This window comes from Caloenas nicobarica, chromosome 21 (genome assembly GCF_036013445.1).
Source record: "Caloenas nicobarica isolate bCalNic1 chromosome 21, bCalNic1.hap1, whole genome shotgun sequence".
Lineage (NCBI taxonomy): Eukaryota > Metazoa > Chordata > Aves > Columbiformes > Columbidae > Caloenas > Caloenas nicobarica.
Genome location: NC_088265.1, coordinates 154909 through 178976, shown reverse-complemented (window position 1 = coordinate 178976; position 24068 = coordinate 154909). Strand labels below are relative to the sequence as shown.

General features: G+C 42.2%; 1 protein-coding gene across 1 annotated transcript; it reads right to left on the bottom strand.

Moving 5' to 3' along the window:
- Positions 1–80: 80 nt before the first annotated feature.
- On the bottom strand, positions 81–22963 carry SRPK1 (SRSF protein kinase 1). Its single transcript, XM_065649316.1, has 16 exons — positions 22690–22963; positions 22535–22595; positions 14272–14390; positions 13554–13662; positions 13046–13133; positions 12745–12832; positions 11151–11257; positions 10302–10467; positions 9234–9259; positions 8523–8736; positions 7832–8254; positions 7019–7119; positions 6014–6121; positions 4732–4801; positions 4187–4279; positions 81–3249 (listed from the first exon to the last, which is right to left on the bottom strand). The coding sequence occupies exons 1-16, from the start codon at positions 22961–22963 to the stop codon at positions 3065–3067; spliced, it is 2232 nt and encodes a 743-aa protein (XP_065505388.1). The 3' UTR covers positions 81–3064.
- Positions 22964–24068: the final 1105 nt, after the last annotated feature.

The window sequence follows — 24068 nt, the reverse complement described above, 5'->3', positions numbered from 1 at the left end:
CTTGAAAAAAAATATTACCCAGCCAATGAAGCAGCTTCCCACTCCAGGCAATAACCAAATACAATCTTTTAAAAGGGCACTTTATTATTTTGGGGAAAAAAACATCCACAGGGCTGCAGTGGGCCTGTAACAGTACTTGAAAACTACAGCAGATGGTGCTGGTCAGCATCAGCTCCCTGCACCAGCCGATTAATCTGATTTAGCCATCATTTGTCATCACATCCAGCACTCACCAGCATTTGGCACAGTCCATTTCTACACAAGACAAAGCAGCACATCATCCTGTCCAGCTCTTACCTGGTCAGAACCCCAAATTAAAACTGAAAACCATAATACAGGCTACTTGCTGTAGCAGCCAATTCAGTTCAGCTCTAACAAGCACCTTCCAGTTTTATGCTTCCCTCTAAAAAAAGTGTCAGGGAAGGTTTTGTTAAGGGTCTTTGCTAGGGAAGACAGCTGAGATATGACAGAGAAAAACTTACTTTAGAATGGAACAATTCCAGCAGAGTTGTCCTGCTGTTGACTACTTTTCTCCTCCTTTTAAAACAGATCACAATACCAGCAGCAAAATCTTCACCTCTCCCTGTGTCTCATTCTGGTAATAAAAATAAGTGCTCACTAGCCGCTAGCTCACAAAGAACAGACTTAGAGCGGGAGCATATGAGGAACAGGGCTTAGTTATTAAACAATCTGTTTATTGTATGGCTTTCGACAAAGGAAAAAAAAAAAAGACAAAGCACCCAAGTAGAAAGAATAAAAATGTATTTTCCTTCAGGTTTTAGACTGACATAGCAAATACAAGTTGTTTAGTGTGAGCACTTTACGGCAATTTGGAAATTTAACAAACCCTAAGTGAATGAACAAACAGTACAAGACTGAATCCTGACAGCTGCTGCTTCTGCAGGTCTTCAACCCACAAGGTGGCTCCTGCCTTGGCTACCATGGTAATAAAACATCCTCCTCCAGTCAGGGGTGGCAGAAGGAAGGGAAGGAGCTCTCAGAGCATGCAGATCCCTTCTAAAGTTCCCAAAAAGTTCTTTATCAGCTAGTCTTGGGTACACAGGACTGGAGCAGCTTTGAAGACAACAGAAATTGTTTGCCCTGCCAGTGTATCTTCACAGTACGTAGAGAGAAGGTATTTTGAACCTGGTCCTGTCTGCAGTCATTCTGTAACAGATATGGAAGCAACACACAACTGGAAAAAGTCCAGATGAAAGAGGGGAAAGAAGTCAAATCAGCAGTTTAAAACTCTTTTGCTATGTTACCTTAATTTTAAATTATATGCATAGAGAACCTGATCTACCCCTAAAAGAACATGCAGCATGATTTGCATTAATAAGCCCAATCAGGCACTGGACTGGAGAAACTCTTTTTCAAGTGGATTAAGTGACACCAAGGTTTATGAACAAACAAGCCTTACAAACCAGGATTTCCAAACACACATACAGAAGTGACACGTAACAGCGGTCTCAGCAGCTTTGCCAACGATAGTCTCGGATGGCATCTGCATGGCCTCCCACACGCTCCTGCGGCAGCTTCTCCCCTCTGAGCCACCGCGAATCCAAAGGTCTGTTTGGTCCAGGGTAAGGAAGTGCCTTCACTGTCTCCACACTGCCAAATCTTGCTCTAGAGTAGGATGCACTGAAACTGTAATAGGATGGGCAAGTCTAGAAGAAGCCATCATAAGACTATCAAATGCTACAGCAATTTAACTTTTCATTAAAATTAACCCATTTGCGCTTTACATCCAACCCCTTCGGAGAAGTTTATATAGAAATCCCACAGAGCATTTTCACTTGTGGTAACTCTAGAAACAACTTCTAATCCAGAATCTACATTGAAAAGTCAGTACTCTCCCACTTTTAATAGCTCTCCTCATGCTAATGGCCCAGAAAATAAAACGCAGTCACATCCTCAGTAGTTATTTCTGACAGCCAGCACCTGAAGCAAGTTAAAGAAATCTTTACACTGGGCCTCTTCAAGTGTTGATTTCTAAAGTCGCAAGCTACAGTGTGGTACAGATGCTGCCACCCTTTTCTTGGGAAAAAGTGAACGGTCAAAAAATCAAGAGCCCCAGTAGACTGCCATCAGTGAAAGCCAATCTCTCACAGATACAGCAACTGCCTCAAGCAAGGCAAAAAAGTGCCAGTAAGGGATAAAAACAAGAACACACCTTGCAGCTCACCAAAATGTTAGAAGACTTGCCTTCAACAAGGCTACCTCTCTGCAGCCAAAGAGCGCACCCCTCTGTTTGCCAAAGTTTGTGCAACTGAGTCAGTTCCAACTTTTGCTTATTTTGCTTGTCACCTTTTAGTCACAGGCATTAAAGTAGAAAATGTCACCGATTTCAGAAACTATTCTGACTATCTGGGCACAGAAAAAAGTAAAGGGGCAGGGCACTTCAGAGGGAGAAATTAAGGATACTAAACTCTAGGCTTAAATAGCTCTTTTCAAAAGATTTAAGCAGCTAGAACTAAAGAAAAGTTACATGACTGGAAAGCAAAGAATACAGTAGACACCTCGAAAATCATGGAGGATTTGGAGGTCTTTATACTACATGGAAGTAACACCACCTTGGTGCCATCTTTTACTTCTCATCCCATTGCTAGCTACTGGATCAACAACGGGAAACCGACTCCTGAGTCAGTGAGATGAGGAAGCGTTTGGATCTTCATATTCCACCCATGAAGAAAGGAAAGTTGAAAGTTAGACAAGGGAGCACATCTGAGCACAGGTGAGCTCACATCTGTAACACACAGTGGTTAACAGGGAGGAGACTCAGAAAAAAAACCCCTTCATATTCTAGTCAATTAGTCTTTGGCGAAGCCTAATCAAGGCAAAACACAGATGTTGCCCACCGGCTGAGGAGAGTCCCCATTGAGTCACACAAGCAAACTCAGCAGAACAGGTTAGATTTATCTAAAATCTTGGAAGCCTTGAAGGAAGAACTTCACACTGGAAATTAACAAGAAAAACAACAGGAAAAAAAAAATATTTGGGAAGGGGCATCTGGGTGCATGTATGGTACGCTGTAAACCAGAGTGTAGTGCTGTTTTTGAAGCTTCTATGAGTTAAGCCAGGGGTGCCTGAGACACTCTGCTGCTGTAGCTCGTTTCTCTGGGATCAGCTCCAACATAGGTAATAAGAAGTCTGTGAATGCAGCTGCGTCCTCTGGGGACCACTCATATTTTTCCATTAAAACTTCAAAAAGGCCCCAGGGTTTCAGTTTGGTGATGTGCTTCAGATCACCTGAAAACCAAGACAGACAGATTAAGTCAAGTCATAGGAGCAGAGCAGCTGAATAAAAAGGCTGAATAGCTAAACAAGACAGACTGAACTCAGAAACTGTTCTGAATAGTTGGGCACAGGGAATATAAAGTGGTACAGCATCCTGAAGGAAGAAAGAAACTACACTAAATCCCCTTTTCTATCTGCTTTTGAAGACTGCTCTAGAAATGTCCTTCCTTGAAGGCTTTTTTCCCTCCTACTATTTTTGATCCAGTATCAGCAAATATTGTTTCACCCCATTAAATCACCATTTATACCAGTTGACATGACAGATAAATGCTGTGCCGTTGACTTTGGATACATGCAATAGATGCAGCGCTGTTTGAGGAAGCAATACACTACTAACAAGAAAGGGTTTGTTTTATTAAAAAAAAGTATTAAACTAGGTCAAAAACTTCCTGAGAATCAACAGATTTCTGAGGTATGAAACAAATTTCTGAGGTACGAAGGGCTTTACGATTAGCAACAGGGTAGGATGTATCTGGAGCAACATGGCTCAGGATGCAAGGCACTATTTAGGCAACTGGCACACTATAAACAGAACAAAGTTGTCTAGAGAAGACTTCAAAGGTGAGCCAACACCTCTACCTGACAAAGATCAGCTAAATAAAGTCAAATCAAGTCTTAAGAAATATCTAGAGTACTGTTTTTCTACCTGGTGCATTTGATCTACACTGAGTTGTCATGTGCTAGGATGCAGAACACTTCTAGCAGTTAGACAAGAATGCCTTATATTTAGCTGCAGTTTTACTGAGAAAGCCTTTCATAAGACAAAGGAAAGACTTCAAGAGGCATCTTTGCCAGCATCTATTGTTAACTAGTATTTCCAACACAGCACTCTTGTATATTTGGGGCAGGGGATAAGGGGATAAGTGACATTTGCTTTGCCTCCTTTTACCTTTTTTGGTGAAAAACTCCTTGGAATATTTTCCTGCCAAAATGAGCTTGCGAGGTATTTTCCCCAGAAGTTCTATGATCAATGCAATGTGATCTGCATTTTTTCAAAAGAAAAAGACAATGAGACACATCCACACAAGACATCTCTATGTCCCAGTTTCCTTCTCTGGTGTACAGAGACATTATCTCCCTTAAAAGTTACTCTGAGATTCACCTGAAATCAGATTACACTAAGCAAGGACAAAGTCAAGGGGGAAAAAGGGTAAGGGCTATTTGGGGCATGAAGATTTTGAGATACGAGATAGAGAATCCAGTGGTAAGAGGAACGGAAAACATCAGAATAAGAACGTGGACTTTATCGCATGACGGTTTACTGCAGAGGCTTGAGTACAGTTGTCCCCTAACACCACTGATTTGGGTAAAAAAAAAAAATATATTTGCGAGGAGCCTTTGCATTACTAACTAGTAAGAGAAGGCTCATTCTGAGTAATTATCCATTGTATTTCACATCGCATTTTAAAAAAGGGAAGACTTAGACAAACACACCTTCATCCCGTGAGTAATCTTCCCCAGAATGAGGCTCGAACAGATAGTCTCCTGTTGCTAACTCAAAGGCCTAAACAAACAGAAATGGGCAAGTTAAATCACTTTAAACGCACTTCACACACTGTTTGATGTACTGCAGGTTGATTCTGCATAACTCTGTCGGCCAGAAGCAAAGCAGCTGGAGGAATAACCCGCAAAACTCCAGTACACCATTACCATCTTACGATGTGCAATTACTTTGCAACATTTTAATGACTGCACTAAAAAACATCACGGGCATATCTATGATGAATCCTGGATCACAGGATAATGCAGTACACTTGTGTGAAATTGTACGAAATTAAGGCATTTCACATGTTTTAGCCTCTCTTCCACCTCAACACCATTTTACAAAACATCACACGTAAACTCTAGATTTTTAACAAAGATTCTTCCTTCCCTCACAACTTCTGATAAAGACATTTTTCAAACAGTCTCTGAATATTAATCTGTAAGTACAAAGGCATGTTCTAAACGAGAAAAACACCTGCATTCATTTCAACCCACCACTCCTAAATTCCATGACACATTTACCCTTTACTTTATTCACTTTTACTCAGAACGGTATCTCTGACATTCCGTATTCTTAATTTTCTTTACAGACTGCTGCAGTCTTTCCAAGACAGCAAAAATGACTTCACTCACTATTTTCCGAGCTTAAAACACAAACCGCAAGCTTTGATTTGTAGAAAACACAGAGTGGAGACACCAAAGAGACAGGAACAGTAACTGACTAGTTTGTTTGTTTTTTTAAAATTGCCATATTCTACATTCGCCAGCTACTACAGGAACAGCTTCAGCCTCATTTCAACATTACTCAGATTATAAAATGATTCCAAACATGCAGAGGATGCAAATGATTAAAATATGAATTTATACTGAAGACATCTGTGACACAGCGCTGGATACAGCATTTTTATATAAAAATATTTTGTCTTCAGAATTGCACAGTTGCCTCATTCTTCCACAAAGCATAATGACAAAGTACAATCCCATTAAAAATCTGCCAGTGCCGACAAAACTATCTTTCAAAAAGAAAGCCACACATGGCAAAAAAACCAGAAAAGAAACAACTTTGGTATGGAAATATGGCATTCAGCAAGCCTGGAAGTTGGCTGAACACCTGTGAGGGATTTTTGCCAGGCTTGGCTAGTGACTCAGCCATCCAGAGTGCACAGCACACACAAGTTTTCCAGAACACTCTGCAGAAACAGTTTAAAATCACCCGGATGACACCACTCACCATACACGCCGTGCTCCAGATGTCAGCAGGGGTGTTATACCCCGATCCGATCAACACCTCCAAGGACCGGTACTGCCTTGTCTGGATGTCTTCAGTGAAGTGCTTGTGCTAAACAAAAGGAATGTTTTACTGAACAGTTAGAGACTGTTTTAAAAAGGAGAATCTGGAAGGCCAGAGAAGATCAAAGCTCATTCCCATTGCATCCGAATTCTGCATCCTCATTAAATATTTCCTTATATTCCTACAAGTGCTGTTTAAAAGCTCTACATGAGACACTCCTCCTTAAGTAAAACAGGCCAGCAATTTAGAGGAAAGCAAGCCACAAAAATAGCATAAGGGAAAACTCCTTCAGAAGCTGCACCTTCCCCTATCCCATCATGACAGACAGGCTACCCTACAGCACATCAGCAACACCGAGGTAAGAGGCTGCCTTGCCAGATGCTGAATTCTGAGACTCTCTCCCACAGGACCTCAAGTATTTTGCCATTTAAAAAGCCAAGTAAAATAGACATTTCTTCTATTTGAAATGTCAACCATTTAAAAGCAGCACAGCACAATCATCAAAGAATAAAACTATTTATGAGTCTCTCTCATGTAGTCATGAATCCACTGAAATGGTTTGACAAGCTAATAAACTCCAGAACTAGCACATCAGAGCAATTGTTTGCAAATTTCTCTTTCTCCAGGGGAGCTACACACTCTTTCAGAAGTTTCATGTATGCAGATTTCTACACATTATGTATGACACTGTTCACAGGCCTATTAGAAGTAATCTAATGACAAGGGAGGCACCCGGAACACAGACTGAAATCCTGTGTTAGAGGATCATTTCTTTCTTTGTGTCCCTCCTCTCTGCTCTTTTTTCCCCAATGTAGTTTCAAACTGTCACTACTTTCACAAGCAGGTCTAAGATAGAATCTATTTCAAAAATTCTTTTCCATCTTGGCATACAGTGAATGAATTAGCAAGTTTAAACAGTCCACGTGAAAAGATTTTTAAACTTACCACCCAGCAAGCATTTCCTAAGTCAGCTATCTTCACTTTGAGCTTATCTGCATTCTTGGGTTCAAGAGGATTAAGGAGGAAATTCCCAGCAGTTGCTTTTCCTAGAGGCAACAAGTGCAACAGCTGATTAAAGCTACACGGACAGTGTCACCATCTGTCATCCAGATCCTACCGCCCTCTCCCAATCCAGGAAGGGTTTTGCTTAGGATCTGAACTTTTCCCACCCCAAAGTCTAGGCATAAAAATCAGCATCAGTCTACACTATGAACAAAAGAATTAGCACCATGAAGACTTGACCACTGTTACAAAGCAGAAAGGACAAGTAAGCATATACAAGAATATATTTCCCAGTTCTGGGAAAACATTTACTCATCTCAAGTAACTAAGCTACCTGTGCTCCATGTTAAGAACAAAATTATCAGGACATACTGAACAGCACTTATTTCATAATTTAACAGCCAGTGTCAATTTGTAGACTTACATTTCTAACTATAAATGAAAAATCAAATAAAACACACCTGATACAAAGGAGGGAACGTTCCTATACTGAAAAACAAATGTATAGGTACTTTTTAAAAGTGGGAATACTTAAGCAATCAGTGAAAACTAAGGTACAACTGGAAGCAACAAACAGCTAATGTCTCAGAGTGTGACTGTCAGGTTAATTAATCCTGGCAAGAAGAGGCTCAACCGGGTGGTTCTGATCAGTTTAACCTAGAAAATGAAGGTTTCTATTAATATTCCGACCAAGTGTTGCTAACAGAAGTCTCCCAGATCGAGGAGAAACGACCTTCCTCAGCATGCCTTGTATACCTTTGTTGTCTGACGGGCTATTATTCTCATTCTCGTCTTCTGAAGGTATCTCTGTCCGGATGCTTTCTTGCAAATGGTTAATCTCCTGCTCATTGAATGACTGCTCTTCATTGGACGTGGGTTGGCACACCATGGAATCTTCCGAAACTAAGGGCACGAAGGAGTCTGACATTGCTTCTTGAGGACTGCTCTCCGAGTCACCGTTACGCTGACTGTAATTACAACTGTGGAAGTTCTTCTTCTGTGCGTGAGGGTTATCGCCACAGTTATTGGCATTATGAAGGTCATCCTCAAGTCGCACAGACCCTTGATTGCGGGAGTTTGGGAAGTCTGTCAGTTGTATCACTCCGTTGCAATTTATTTCTGTTACACATTTCTCCACACTGCCTTCCATTAGAATAGATTGCTCTTGTACGACTTCAGCTGGAAGAGCAAAAAAGGAGAAGATAGCACAGTATGCCTAAACAAAGTAATAGCTGAAGTGTGTTCAGGGAGCCCTCAGAAGTAGTCAGTTCTCAAAATGCAACTGAACACAATCATTCATTAATTCAATTTGTAACCTCTTTAGATAAATAGAAGGCAATGCAAAGAGGTTAAATGACAATGGCCACCTCTAGTAAAAGTGCTCACTCGTGCCATCACAAGTGAAAGGACAACACTGTGCTACTTTAGCAATACCTTAGGTCCATACCTGTCTTTTTGCTGACATTTTCCTCTGTTGGACTAACTTTTATGAGCATTTCCAGAGGGCTTTGAGCTTCTTCCTCCTCTTCAGGCTGTGCCTGCCCAGGGCTTGCTTCCTTCTCCATTTCTTCTATTTCTTGCATTCGCTTCTCTAACAACTCAGCCTGCCGTTTCTGCTTCTTTTTCAACTTCTTTTTTTTGTTCTTCGACATTTTGTCAGCCTACACAGAAACAAGCAGAGAAATTGGACTTGGCATTTCATATTTCAATAAAGCTAAAATGCGTCAAGTTTTAATTCATGTTAGAGCTGAGGAAGCAGTCTATGATGAGAACTCCTTGAGACAGTTCTCCCAAATAAGAAGCAGATACTAAGGTTTTTGGGGCAGTTGTCAATGGCTCTGATGAGTGCAATTCTGTCCTGACCCGAGAAACCCTCAGTATTCCCCAAATGAGGGATTTCAGACTCCACAGGCAACAGTCACCTTCACAACAGACCCTGAGACCACCAGAAAGACTACTCATTCTGGTGATATATGAGCTAACACTACTTATAGCTCCAAGATAACATTGAACTTGATGCCTGTGTCTACAGCAAACACAAATCAAAGTTTTCCTTCTGATATAAGGTTGCTTTCCCTTAATGGCGACTGCATTATGAAACAATGTAGTAGATACTGTAAGCAGATGTACACTTACACATGAAAGCAATTACACTTACTGGTTTTGGCTGTGGTGCAGTGCTCACTGAAAGGAGAAAAAAAAACAAAAACCAAAAACCTGTAAATTATTATGTTTATAGTCAAAAACCACAACTGCATTCTTATCTTAAGGTAAGCTTTTTCCTATGTGGTTTGGTAACAACATTTTAAAGATACCAGCAAACGTTATTTCAAAGGCTTATTTCTCTACAAAAGTACAGCCAGAATTTAAAAAAAAAAAAAAACACCAACAAAACCAACATTGAGTAAAGGCATAATTAAATTCCAGACAGTAGATTTGCTTGACTGATATCAAAGACTTAAACTTCCTGCCGCACAGCTCCATTTACCACACGCATCACGCACCTTACTGAAAAGAAAATGCAAACCGAAACATTAAAATATCGAAAATACTGAAGGGAGCTTCCCTGAGCTATGATGGGCTCAGTGAAATGTCAGGGCTGAAAGATTATGACTGACAGAGCATTCCAATACACACTGCAGTAGTTCTTGAAAACTACACACTGGTACAGGTGGATATTCTGAGGAGGAACACGAGGAAATAGGAACAAGAGAAAATTTCCTCTCAGATCTTTAGGAACGTAAGCATGTCAAGGAAGCTGTTTCTGTTACCAGTTTTTCTGACTTTTGCACACTGACAACAGGTAAATCATCTTGAGACCTTCATGAAATGCATTTCCAGCATCACACAATGAAATAAGCTCTTGAAGAAAATATGAGAAGTACCTCATCACATTTTCACTCCAGCGCTATTGTGAGTGCATTAGCATTTAATTTATGCAGGGTGTGCTATACAAAACTGACTGCCCTACTGCTTTACCAGTGCCAGATTAGTGTGTTAAAAGCAAGTGCCAGCATGCATGTATCCTCCCTCCACTTTTCCTACATGAACAGCTGCCTTCCTGATCATTTACAATTTATGACTAACTTTGTAATCTACAGTTGGCTTTTCAGACGTTACTTGCATTATTGTTCCACTGTTCTCCATTAGGAAGCTTTCCCCAGTGAGATAAGTTAGGATTTGGGCATGTGGGGGGATATAGCACTGATTTTCAGGAATAAGGCACCTGCAGAGCCCGACGGTGGAGGAGCCCCAGATCTCTGCCACTCTGTCGCTTCTGCAGCCAGCCTGCGGATATACTGGTCGTTAACACACAGAAGAATATTCTCAGGCTTAATATCTGTATGAATGATTCGACATTTTGTGTGCAAGTAATCCAGACCCTGAAGAACCTGGAGATAGAAGAAAATCAACCATTAGAAAAAGCAAAGAACGAGCAAATTGGGAGTGAAGTGAAAATGCAAAATTGCCTAAGATGACCGACAAACCTGAAGGGCTTCTGTGTTTGATAATACTCCAGATTAGAGCTCATGTGATCAGTGTGTGAGTAGTAACCACTACTCAGTTGCAGAAAATATAGATTTGTATACAGATTTTAGCTATGAACTCAAAATAGTCTCTTTACCCTCATAACTTACCATAGTTGAAAATCTAATCTTAATACCCTACAATAAAATCATGCTTTCCTCCTCCCCTCCACTCACATGTAGCAAGATGTTTCTTCTGAGGCAACCGTCCAGCAGGAAGAACAAGTTTCTCTTGCTCTTCCCATCATTAAGCACTGTATTTACTGTGACAGAGTTTTTTAAAAAAATACTTGCACTTACAAGGAATAACCAGGGCAAGAAAAGGTTAAAAGCAAAGCCAGCCTCCTATCATGGTTTAAGTGTCATAAAATACAACATCTGTAGCAGAAGGCTTTTGCAGTAGAAAAAGGAAACACTATCCCAAGAATGATTTTGTGGCATGAGAGAGACACCACTGATTTTTAACTTTTGTTTTCCTGGATCTGAGAGAGATTTGTGAGAGTTCTCATTGGGTTGAGTGGAACAGTGCAGTCAGAACTGGAATCTACCTGTTTGATGATCTTTTTGACACAAGGAAGCGGAAGCCCCTGATAATTTGACTTGATGATCCACTTCAGGAGATGATGCCCCAGAACTTCAAACACCATACAGATATCTGCAAATCAGTCAAGGAAAAAGATGGACATCCTGACCCAAAGACCCCCAAATTCCCAGGACTGAGGATCAAAAGGAATCCATACCAGTTAAGTGTTTTATGTTAAAGAACTCTCATCCTTCTGACACAGCTTAGAGAAGCTGCGTTCCTTAACAGCACCATCCTAGCCTACACATCAACGTTGTCATCTAAAACCTAAAACACAGAGGGCTGGAGCCAGTTAGGACAATGGTCCTAATGCAGCAGTATCAGTCTCCTGCTTTGGATGGAAGCTAGGTACACAAGCAAGCGTGCATTAGTGTCTCCTGCTAGTACTGAAGCAGCTCCGAGCCAACAACTTATGTTTTGGAACAGCCTAGGCTCTTGCCCCAGACAAAACTCAAAGCCAGATCTCTCTATATCAGCAATACCTGAAAAGATAATAAATTTTCCATTTCATAAATCATCTTCAGAACAATTAAGTTACTTTCTCTGCCCTCCCTTGCCTCTTTACCAGCAAAAGAAACTTTGGACAAGCATGGACTTTAACAATATTTACATTATCTGCTTTTTGTCTATAAGATCTCTACAGTCACTCTAGTGACATATTCAGTATTGTGCCTTTGCTCTAGAAGTCAAACTTCTTGGAGTTTATTAGACTGCTTTTCTTCTACACTGGCATAAAGCATGAATGTGTTTCACAAGAGTAAAAGAAATACAAGATCCAGTCAACATTTGGTGCTAGGTTCTAGAAAAAAAGACGACACACATTTTGGGGCTACTGTTTTCTAAAAACGTTACTGTTTGTAACCTGTAGCTCAATTCTCTCAAGCAGCTTAGTAATTCTCACTGAAATAAAATTCAAGGTATCGCAAAGGAAAAAAAAAAAACACACACAAAAGTCGACCTTTCCAATTTTAAGGGTGCATTATCAGGATTTGCCACAAATTACTACCTACTAGAAGGCTGTTCACAGAACTACAGAGGATTTTCAAAGCAATACACTTTAAACATCCTAACAATGTCAATCAAGTCCAAAGTGAGATGCTTCTGTAACTAGAAAACAACCTTATTATCAAGTTAAAGACTGCATGCGTTTACTATTTTTAATTACTGATCCTAGTATTTTTTTACTTCTTTACATAAATAAGGGGTTATTACCAGGCTGCTTGCAAAATTGAGAGGTTGAGAGGGATGGGCTCTCCTACCACAAAGGTACCTTGGACACTAAGCCATTCAGTCCTGATTCACAAATCAGATGCAGCTGCCCCATCTCTCATGTTATAAGAGTGGCTAAGCAGCGCTGTCTCCACGACTCTCACATGTCAGGCTCAATGATCATTCTGGCTCTAAGCTTAGCTGGCAGTTTGGAGGAAGATGACTCTGCAGCAGGTTTCCTCAGGCACTCACAGGGATGCACAGGCATCACTCACCAGCCTCAACATGACAGCTGCCCAGCAAACTCCCATCTTTATGCAATTCTTTGCCTTTATTCCACAAAAGGATACGAGAACCATTAACTCCTGAAATCTTGAAGTCATCTAATAACTGAACAACTCTCTCTTTACTTGGATCATTTGGATCACTGTTGCGGACCTGCAGAGAAAAGGATTAATTTTGTGTTCCTAGACGTAAATTACCAGGCAAGAATATATTTTGAAGTCAGACCTATTGCACTGCTGTTGGGTTCCTATCCAAATTCTTTGCAGCTAGATGGCCCGGAAATATCAGGCATGTGACTAGTGTGAACTCTTCAAAATGAATTAAAAAAAAAAAAAAAAAAGCTGAACCCCACTCTCAGGTACTCACCGATTTTAGCAACTTGATTTCATCCAGTGCTGTTTCGGTGTAGTGCTCTGCACTCTTCACCACCTTCATTGCCACAAATCTCCTCCCTCTACAGACACAGTAAGTAAATTGGAGACTGTTAACACTCACACAAAACTTACTCTTCAGGATTATCCTCATTCTTTTGCGTATAAGGCAGCTAATTATTTAAGGCATCAAGGAAAAATAAGGTTTAAGCACTCAAGAAGATTGTCTTTGGGTCTCTTTTTATAAAACATCCATGTTAGTAATTTCTCATAAAATGAAATAACAGGTCAGAGACTGCTGAACACAAGGGCACACTTTCCACATGTGGTTTGCACTGTTAATTCCCTCCCGCACACTTGCATGTATGATATCAAAAGAAACTTGTGTCAGGATGAGGACAGCTATGTTTTGCATTTTAATCTAAAACTAGAAAGATTCTGATCATTTTTGCGCAAAGCTGTACATTCCCACCAGAAGCACTAGCTAGAACAGAAAGACTTACTGGGTATCCCAAGCTAGCCACACAGTGGAGAAGTGGCCCCATCCAAGTTTCCGAATCACATGGTATCGTCCATTAAAAAGATCGCCTATTTTCACAAGGTGATAACCACCTAAAAAAGCAGTCAAGAGGTTTATATACTAAGAGATCACACAAGTCCTGAAGAGCAGGTATGTGGAACAAGCATCACAACTCAAAGCAGACTCATTTGATGTGTTTAGATTTTTAATCATAAAAACAAATGCAAATGCTTCTCTGATTTGATCTTGCTAGAACAAATATGCACTACGTTAGAGAAAGAGCTGTGAACAGCCCTCTAGTTGACTGAAAAGTTTTAATGTAATTTAACTAGAGTGACTGACTTTTCCTCCTTTTCAAATGTAGGTCATCACTGCAGCATTTTGCCAGAATCTGGAATTACACCGTAGATTCCAGGTGCTTACTATTCAGTTGTGGCCAGCAAATACCGTCCATGAAATGCATGCCTTGCCAGGAAGATTCATCTCTCTCAATTGACTGGTTCACAAACAAGACACAGAATTGCTATTCATTACTTCATTAGCTCAAGCACCAGATGTCCCTTAAGGATTCAGTTACAACGGGGATAGCTGCACCAATTCAAGAAACTCCCTTGATTTGCCATCTACTATAGAAAATGAAAAATCAAGGGAACTTCTAGATTCCATTGAAAATACCACGTCGTACACAGGGAAGTTCTCACCTTTACAGTAATCATTTGGATCCTCTTGTTCATCGTCATCTGATCCCAGGATTTCTTCCTCTTGCTCTGGAAGATCATTCTCCGAATGAGCAGCAGGGCCCCGATGCTGAGTGTCGGGTCTGAAAGAGAATACACTGCATGTCTCACGCATGTTACTCTTCAGATCGGTAGCTTTCCTTTCACATGAGGGATTGCTGATAATGGAGGAAATGCAATATTCACCCTTCAGAAAAACTATTTTCACAGTTAAATGCTTTTATTCCTAAGCTAGTACAAAAGTAGATAAAAACAATTTTTCATATACTAGTGAGAAATACAACTTAATACCCTAAATTTACTTTTATAGTGGAACAGAGAAACAGCCAGACAAAACCAGTTAAAAGCTTGGTGATCCCGCCAAAACATTAGTCTCTTTGAACTCCTACTCAGACTTCATTCAGTGAGGATTTCTCTAAAACAAATTTATATTTTAAGATGTTACCTAATATAAAAGCTGAAGATTTAAACGTTACTGAGTGTTATTTTAAAGACTAACATCAATTAATTCTTACTCCTTTGGGAAAAAAAACCCCACGACATCAATATCTTAGAAGTTGTGCCCTTTGCCCCTTTTACCTTTGAGATCAAACAAACATTTAGCAATCCTCTGCTTTAACACTTTAGAACTCCAAAATCCCTAATATTGCCCTTGATTTTTCCTGTTTTCATATGGTAAGCTGCATTTCTAGTTCACCTCTTCACTGAAGGTCTAAAGTTTATTACAGTTATCTGAACTATGGAGAGTAGGAGTATGAAGAGCAGATGTTCTGTAAATCCCTCCAAGAGCTTGTGATTGCAGAGGGATTGAAATCAGGCACCAAGGTGGTGTGTGTTTGTTTTTTTTCTCTCTCCCACATTCATAAATAAAAACATTAATTTTGCATGTTTAAGTCTTCACCAAATGTGCTACTCTAAGTTCCTGCTTGTGAAGATCACACTGGCAAAGGCCACCTCATCGCCCTCATGCATTTAAGCTGCGTTCAAGTTCCTCGAGCTAAAACATGATCTCCTCTGTGCCCAAGCTCCTTCATGGCAGCACACTGCTTACAGCCAAACAGCTCATGAAATTGCAATACCAAAACATTTACTTTAAAAAGCATTATGGGGAATGGTTAAATGCCTACAAAGTTTAATCTTCAATATCCCTTTGAACAGAGCACGTATTTATAAAGAAAACAATGCCTATAGCCCATTTGCATTGGCAAGATTTAATGGCAAAGTACTGCAGGATAGCTACATTAAGCTTTCTTTTCTTAGAAATAAAAGATGCTAAAAAAAATTGGAATTGTCCAAAGAGGTTGGCAACAAATTTCTTCACAGCAATGACATACAAGCACAAGATAACATTCCTTACAATGAGCTTCCCTGTCAGTGTGAATTAGCGGAAGTTTCTTGTATTGAAACTATTGTTCCAGTGAAACAGCAGATATAACTGATGCTTTCCACCAAATTTGACTAGTTTTGCTCAAAGGAGTAGTTGCCAAGACAGCCACTAGTTATGCCGGTGGATATGCTAATGCATGTGGGCTTTTGGATGCAGTTTTTATAGCTTATAACTGAGCTGGAGTCGTGTGCATCACATCATGGCTATAATAACTGCTCTTAATTCATGGGACAAATTTAAGTAGTTCTACAGCGGAATGATTCTTCAGCATTTACCTACTACATATGCACTTTTCTGACACTTCATACATTAAATACATTACTACACATTAGAACTACAGCCATCCTGAATATCTATGGAAGATAAAAAGGAAGCAATCCCCTGTTCCAACCTGATCATAACTAAACTTGTAGCCATTTACAATCTGGAATTTAAGTTCATTAAAGCATGCTACAAAGGTCATCTCAGGCACAATCAAACCACTACACATTTATTTCAGTCAGTTGTCAGAGCTAGTAAGTTCTGCTGATTTTGATTCAGGAACAGATAAGCAGCATAGACGATTGCTCCCGAACCATAAAGCAAGACTGACAGTCAGTCCATTCCTTTGCTGTCAGGCTAATGAGACATTTATTAACAACCCCATAGCTTGATCCAGCCCCAAGATATTTAGTATTTAAACTTTTTTCCCCCCTGTGAGCCACAGAATTACAAGTCAGGGGGAGGAAGACTTGGAGGTCAAAAAGCTACTTTAAAACTGCTGCATTCCTTTGAGGACAACTGAGCTACAAATAGTCATAGCCTATCCCCAAACTAGAGCAGGCAGCAAAGGCAAGAAAGGGCCATGGGCAGAATGGCTGAAGGGGAGACTGGATGCTCATATACAACAAATCCTATAGACAGAGTAAAGAGAACCAGAATGCTGATTTGGATAGAAAGGAGAATTTAAACCCAGCAGCCACACCCATAGCATAAACAGTAAAGAGTAATTCTCCCCAATGCTGTTCCAAGATTTTTACTTTTGTAACTGTGCAAGATGTAGGGGATTAGAATGGATTCAAAAGCAAATTAATCTTAATAACCACTGATGCAGACAGAAACATCATGCCGTTCTGCAGTCCAAATGCTTCTCAGTAGCAGTAATTTCATGCATCAAAGAAGAAGTTACTGGAAGCACTAAAGCCCATTCTCTGGGAAGCTTTCTGCTCCCCTGAGAGGGGCTGACGAGTCATGCTGCTGACACACCCTGGAGTCTGCATCAGAGTCTGTCCTGGGGATCCAACAGCATTTCACTCCTATGTTATAATCTACTATAGCAACTAATGCGATACAGAGCTGTATTCAGGTCACATACATTTCTACAGTGCTATTTCCTTTATGAAATTGCATCCAAAACCCATCTCATTCCTTTGCCTTTCTGCCCAAATTCATTAGATGTTATTACATCCCACCACCTTCTTCCCCCAAAGCAACCATGTCAACTGCAAACACAGACTGAGACAGTGCAGATATGTATTAACACCACAGAAAAACTGATAAACAAAACTACAGCCCTGATCTATCTGCTTTGCTTATACAGGCAGTACTCTCAAAGGCACAAAAGCCTCCTAAAGACAGCAGAAAAATCTGTACTAGGTATTTAATGGTGACAGCTGAAACAGCTGTCAGCAATATTGCAAAATGCAGCTAAAATCTGTGAACAGTCTATGAAAAATGGTTAACAGTTTACACAGTAAGAAATCAAGTGTTCCAGGGTACTTTCATAGCCACCTCTGTTATACTCAAGAACACCTCAATCACCTTTTACTTTTGTTCCCTTAATGTGCTAATTAATCATCAGAATTAACTGGATTTGCAGTCTCTCTCTACAACTATACAGCAGTTTTCTACTTAAGGAAAACAATGTGAAACAGCAATGTTAAGGCAAAAGAGTACATCTTTTATGGAATTTATGTGAATCCTTACCTAGAGACGCTCCCTAAAGTCGTTATTCTCTCAGGAATGCATGAAGAACTGCATATTCATGAGCCAAAAATGAAAAAAAAAAAAGGCTAACCTACCTGCATGAAGCACGGCCTCCCATTGATAAAGATACTCCTGAAGACAGCCCAATAGTTTTTGAAAAAGCCATTAAAAATCAGATGCCACAGCGTTCAGAAAGCAGGGGGGACATCAGTGGAGGGTCTGGTTCGTCTGGAACGCAGCGAAGCTTTGTGCAAGAGTGAGGGAGAGGAGGGATTTGCCTTCACCACCCAGCTGCAGATCCACAGCTCTGCATTGCAGGTAAAGGGCCTTGCAGCAAGGCTGAAGGCTGGTCTCAGCTCATCTTCCTGCAAATTCAGTCACGTTAGGGGTTGAGCATAACTAGATTCATTGCCTTCTCTTGATGTTTACCTGTCTCAACCTTCCCCTCTAATGAAATTAGCAATTCAGTCAGATATTTTGTTCCATCTTCCTGAACAAGCCTGTTTTATTTGCCTATTCAATAGTCCGCTGGATTCAAAGCTCAGATGAAGACAAGGATCATGGTAACTGCTAACAGTCAAACCCTTTTGATACGGAAATGCCATCACAATCACACAGAAGAGAAAGGGCGTTCAAAGTAAAAATGAATTTTCTGAAGCAATTCCAAACCTCCCCATCCAGAGTTACAAGAAAAACTTATCCTTTATGCTGAAAAGTAACAGGAGTTAAACCTCCTTTGAAAAGGTGAACTGATTATGTTTCACAGTGGCAGGCACTAAACACCATCCTCCCAGCATGTACAAGAATTACCAGCCACTTCCTGTGCCTGTTTATCCTGCTGGTTTATGGGAGTGAACTGACAGAGGAAACAAGTCAGCAACAATGTGACAGAGCAAATAATAATTTAGAGATTTTTCTGTGCTACAGGGGACTGTTTATTAGTGCAAGACACTCTGAAGCTGGCTCTGCAGTTTTAAACTGAGAAGTTTAAAGAAGAATTGGATTAATCTGATTGGATATCTAAAACCTTTTCAGCTTAAAAGCTCACTGAAGTCTGAACATCCTTTCAACAGTTTAGCATTACCAAACCTCTTCACATTAGGATAGGTACTAACAATATGCAAAATTTTCCACTAAGATTTCAGTCACTCACTTGTTCCCTACAAAACGTGTTGAAAGATTTTTGAAAAAACACTTTTCTATTCTCTTGCCAGCTCCCCATAGAATCACTTATCTGCTGCACACACTAAAAATAAGGTAAAGAGCAATTAAGAAGCCTCAACCCCACAACACATTCTTGCAGATTTGCACTGAGGTAGATCCAGCAGCATCAGGACAAGAAGATGGGAGACCACAGGCACATAGATTAGGACAGAAAGCACAATAAAAAAGCCATGTTTTTAGTACTACGGAGTGGCACCAGCACGGGCTCCTTCACTGTTCTCTATAAATTACTGTTCAAGCCATTGCAAGCGCCAAATCTCCACATGCAACTTTATCATCAGAATTCAGAACTTTTCTCCACCCCGATAACACACATAACGAAACACGTGAAGAGAGGCGTCTGGCTCTCCTAAGAGTGACTTCTCCAAAACTGTTTTTTACAGGAAATAAGCATTTTTCCTGGTCCCCAAAACAGTAGAAATACTGTCCATGCTATCTACCTGGTTCGAAGAGATAGAAAAGCAGACCCCTTCAACCCTCAAACAAGGAAGACAGCATATCTTCAATCCAAATTGCTTTTCACACCTATCATCTTTATGTATGAGCTAACAAAAAAGATACTCCCCTTGCTCCTCCTCTTCACTTCAGTTTGCCATCCCGTGCTATTTGCAGAGATGACGCCCATCTGCAAGAATCTGGAAACAATTGCTTTCCTAAATGATTAAGCCACCTGCAGCACAATCTCTATAAACATTGTCATTCCTTATTTGTGAGCTCAAATTACACACATGAAACATCCCCAAACAGAATTCAACTCACTCAACTTAAGACTAATAACAAATCCAGCTCATACCGTGGTAGACGCAGATAATAGTACTACAATACACCCCAGGACTCTTGCCAAAGGAAGTGCTGCTTTCCCCTTTAACCCTCCGGGGCTGTATACCCACCGCAGCGAGATCTCGCTTCAAGTGCTGTTATGGATTCCTTGCTTTCGCTTGGAAAAAGAGGAAAAAAACTCTCCACATGACAAGGTGAAAAGCGAGAATTTGAAACTTCTCTCTCCTGTTTTCACATCTGTGCATCAAAGCAACATCTCTTTAACTGAAGTACGCTTACCAGACTGCATCTCATTACTATTCTTTAGTGCATTTGTAATTTCAAGTTCATGTTAAGGCACATCTACTCAGAATGATTGCTTCTGGTGCCAGCCTCCAACATGTTTCATGCAGAACTGCTGGCAAACCTCGTGTTCGATAAACATGGTAACTGTTTAGACTCAAACTTTCAGTACAAAATCAGGTCTGAAACGATAAAAGTACTTTCCTGCTTGTATGCACTTTACCTGTCTGCTCAAGAAACGTTCGAGTATTTGAGGGAATTCAGGGCAATTATAAATCATATGCTTTAGGGGACTTATGAGTCCATTATCCACATTACTTTGTAACTATATGCAGTTCTTTCACTCTCCCATCCCTATTTTTGTTAATATTTTGTGAAATAAAGGCGCTCAAGATGCACCAAGACATACTTTTGGTTTAGTAGATCAGTGGGTGTTCAGTGTGAAGATAAGTAACAATGAATTCACAGGAGAATGGTACTAATGTATTAATATAAATAACAGAAGCAGTCAAGTTTCTTGCTCCCCATATCCACTCCACCACACAACCACTTCACAAGCTGTTAGTAGCACTGTCAGGTTGATAGGGACACTTAAAGCAGGTACAGTCCATTTCTAAAGTGAAAGACATTTTGAATTGCTTTAAATCCCTTCAGAACATTCTTTGCATTTTTATACTTACCCGTAAGAAGATAATTTCTAATACTTACCAACTTTAACCTTTTAAAATCAGTTGTTTAATACCTTTACTGCCCTTCGTCTGCACAATGTCTGATATAGCCAACTACTACAGAGCATTAGATGTTAAAAGGACATTCCATGTGGTTTCAAGTTCAGATTTTATAGAAGAAGTCTTGCAACAACCCAGTTAACCTTATTCTAGATTTAACTAGAGCAGCTTTGTATTTAAATAGTATAAATGTTATGGAACTGCACTTAGAGGCTGACAGTGGGTTTTTTTGGTTGTACTAAGTAAAGCATTAAGCACATGCAAGTTTCTTCAAATTTGGAGGTAGGATCGATCTAATAAACCTATGGTACTAGAAAACAGAGTTAAATCGTGTAGTTTAAGAACATAAACACGCCATTTTACAATTAGTACAGTTCGCCACTCAAATCAATGTTAGTGGCAAAATCAACAGCTAACCAGGAGTGTAGCTAACCTGTTCTGGCTACATGGTTAAAAAGGATTTAAAAAAAAAAAAAAATCACCCAAACATGCCAGCACTGAAAGGTATTGTTCAGCAACCTCAGGATTTACACAGACAAGTCTTTCCAACTGCAACTGTGGACTCTATTGGCAGAGTCAATATTGTTTGTCAGCAGCTGGACACGGAAAAAAAAAAGTAGCAGGTATAGAACTGAACAATGGATTACTGTTCCAGAGATTAGGACACAAATGATACCACAGAAAGAGGAAAGTGTCCTAATGCTATATTGAAGAGGTACCAGGAAAATCTACAAACCAGCAAGGAAACATAGCACACATCTCTCAAAGAGTTTAGTTAATGCGCTTCACCCCTCAGAAATCCCACATCAGAACAAGTGAATCTTCACTAGAAACAATAATTAACCAGGAAAAAAAAAGTAAAAACCTTGTGATTTTTCTGAGGAAGTGACTAAGAAAGCGTTACTCTAGGCCTAAAGAAAAACCTCTCCGACTCCCACCGCCAGAGTCTTACTTACTAAATACCTTTGGTTCCCTGCACCAGCAAGTACAAAACCTCCTGAGGTACCAGAGATTTTACACAAATAAGCAGCATTTTACTGAGCACACAGAATCGGCCCTAGGATTTACATCACCTTTCACTAGAAAGGGATCCACGAGCAGCACTGACTGCAATCTGTTGGAAGCCATTGTTTAGTATTTACTCGAGATCTTTTCATTTTTGTATTTGCATCCAAAAGTTCACCACATATAAAGACTTGTGAAATTCCTGCGGTAGGAAAGAAACCACACAAGAGCATCAAAGTTAGGGAAAGAGGCAAACAATACATCGCAGCGTTCTTATGGCAAGATTCAAACCTGCCCCCCCCCCCAAAAAAAAAGCTGGGAGCGAAGAGAGTCAAGAGAAGCTGGTTCCTAAGGCCAGCTCTGGAGGGGACGGCAGCAGACCCCCCGGGACAGCCCGGGGCCGAGGGAAGAAGCCTGCAAGGACACAGCACGACGCAAAGGGGAAGCACGACTGCGGCTCCATCCCCCGGGTTCGGGCAGCCGCAGGGAACGGGGAACCTCGTTACACACCGAGGCCACTCCGCTCCCCCGCCCACGGCCCGACGGGTGACGGCGAGGAGCCGGGAAGTCCCGTGGAAAACCAGGCCCGGCGGAGAGCGGGGCTGGGCGGCAAAACCCGCCGCCCTGGGCCACCAGCCGCGGAACGTGCCTCCAATTAACCGCGCGTTAAAACCCGCCTGGCCTGCGGGGTCTGCACGCTGCTCCGCCCCGGGAGCGCCCGGCTGCCACCAGCGCTCGGCAGCCCCTTCCCGTGGGGAGGGCCCGCTGGAACAAAGAGGCGTCGATGCCGGCGGGAGGCAGCGCCGGGGCCGGCGGCGGGAGCTGCCGCCTGAGGGGAGCCGGGGGCCGCACTTACTTCCTCTGGGCCTTGTCTTTCTTGGCTTTGGTCCGCTTCTTTCGGGCCTGCAGCGCCAGCACTTGGGGAGAGAAGGGAAGGGGAGAGAGGCGTGAGGGGCGGCGGGCCCGGCGGAGGGTGAGCGGGGCGGGGTGGGGGCAGCCGCGCGCGCTCACCTTTCCGCTCCATGGCCGCCAGAGCCGGTAGCCCCGGGTGCCGCAGGCGCCTGCGCGCTGCGCCCGCCCCCTGCGCCACGGCGGGCCGCGCCGGCAGGCGCACGCCCGGCCTCGGCACCTTCTTGCGCCACCCCGCGGCCTCGATCTCACTCGCGGGGGTGCCGCTCGAGCTCGAGCTGTGGGGGAAAGCCACGCCCTCTCCGTCCCGGTGACGCCCCCGCCCGCGCTCCGCGGGGCGGGGCTCCTGGGGCGCCAGCGCCGCCGGCAGTGGCATGGCGGGCGGCGCGCATGCGCAGGGCGCTCCGGCCGACTGGAGGCGAGCGCCGCGCGTGTGGCGAGCTCCGCGGCTGTGACGTCAGCGCCGCGCGTGACGACGTTCGAGAAGCGACCCGCAGTCCCTCGGCTGCGGTGACGTCACGGCGGGCGGGCGCTCCCGAGGGCTGGCACGTTACGCGTTACGGGGCCCGAAAAGCTGCCGGTCGCCCCCTGGGGGAGCTCGGGCAGAGCGGAGCCGCTCGGGGTCAGCGCGGGTCCCTGCCTGCAAGAGATGTGCAAACCGCCTGCCTTCAGTGAGGGGAAATGCCCGTCACAGATTCTAAAATTATTTATTTAATAATTACCATTAAAAAAATTTAAACTTTTCAGCTACTGGGCCATTCGGGCATTTTGCTGTAAGCACTGAAAAAACACATCCGTTTTAAGGTAGTAAGATACTCACCTTAGAACTTCGCAAGTTCTATTCGTATCTGCTGTTTTGCTTAATGCTGTTTTTCTCATGAAAACTTGCTCGCAGCTCTCTTAGGAGCACATTATATATTCCGTCAGGTTTCCATCAGGGATCGTCTTGCCCGCCCTGGCCGGGATGTGGGAGAGGAGTCTCGGCCACCGGCTGCACTGGAGCACGAGCCACGGCTGCTCCACCTCGGATTTCTGGGACACGGTGTTGTAGAGCGTGCCGAGAGCAGGGGCCTTTGGCATCGGATTGTAAGTCGCCTGCTGGGACTACTGCTGTGTTCCGTACTTCTGCGGGGTTTCTTCACGTGAGGATATCTCAGCATGTGGCTGGATCTGGAAAGCCACACAGCAAAGCACGTGTGCAGCCCGGTATCAATTCCCTCAAACAATAGCTGCCACCACTGTCTGAATGAGGAGCCTCATGCAAAAGTCTCCTACAGAAAGCAGATATTACTGAGCATCTTTACTCCTGCCAAGTTTCTTCCATGACTTTTCTAATTTGGGATAGGAAAGCGCGGTGTGGGGCAGCACCCTCAAAGGGTTTCTGAGCCAGGCCCAAGCCACGATACACTCATCTTTCCGCAACCTGCCTGGCACTCATTTTTAAAGCAGAATAAATGCCCCCGAACTATGGACCTACATAA

What these genes read in the sequence shown, in the direction of transcription:
- SRPK1 (XM_065649316.1), bottom strand. Translation starts at nt 22,963, where the DNA reads ATGCCACTGCCGGCGGCGCTGGCGCCCCAGGAGCCCCGCCCCGCGGAG. An exon ending in AAATCAAGTTGCTAAAATCG is followed by an intron (nt 12,833 to 13,045) that starts GTGAGTACCTGA and finishes TTTTCTCTGCAG; the next exon opens with GTCCGCAACAGTGATCCAAA. An exon ending in TCCACCGTCGGGCTCTGCAG is followed by an intron (nt 9,260 to 10,301) that starts GTGCCTTATTCC and finishes TTCTCCTTTCAG; the next exon opens with TGAGCACTGCACCACAGCCA.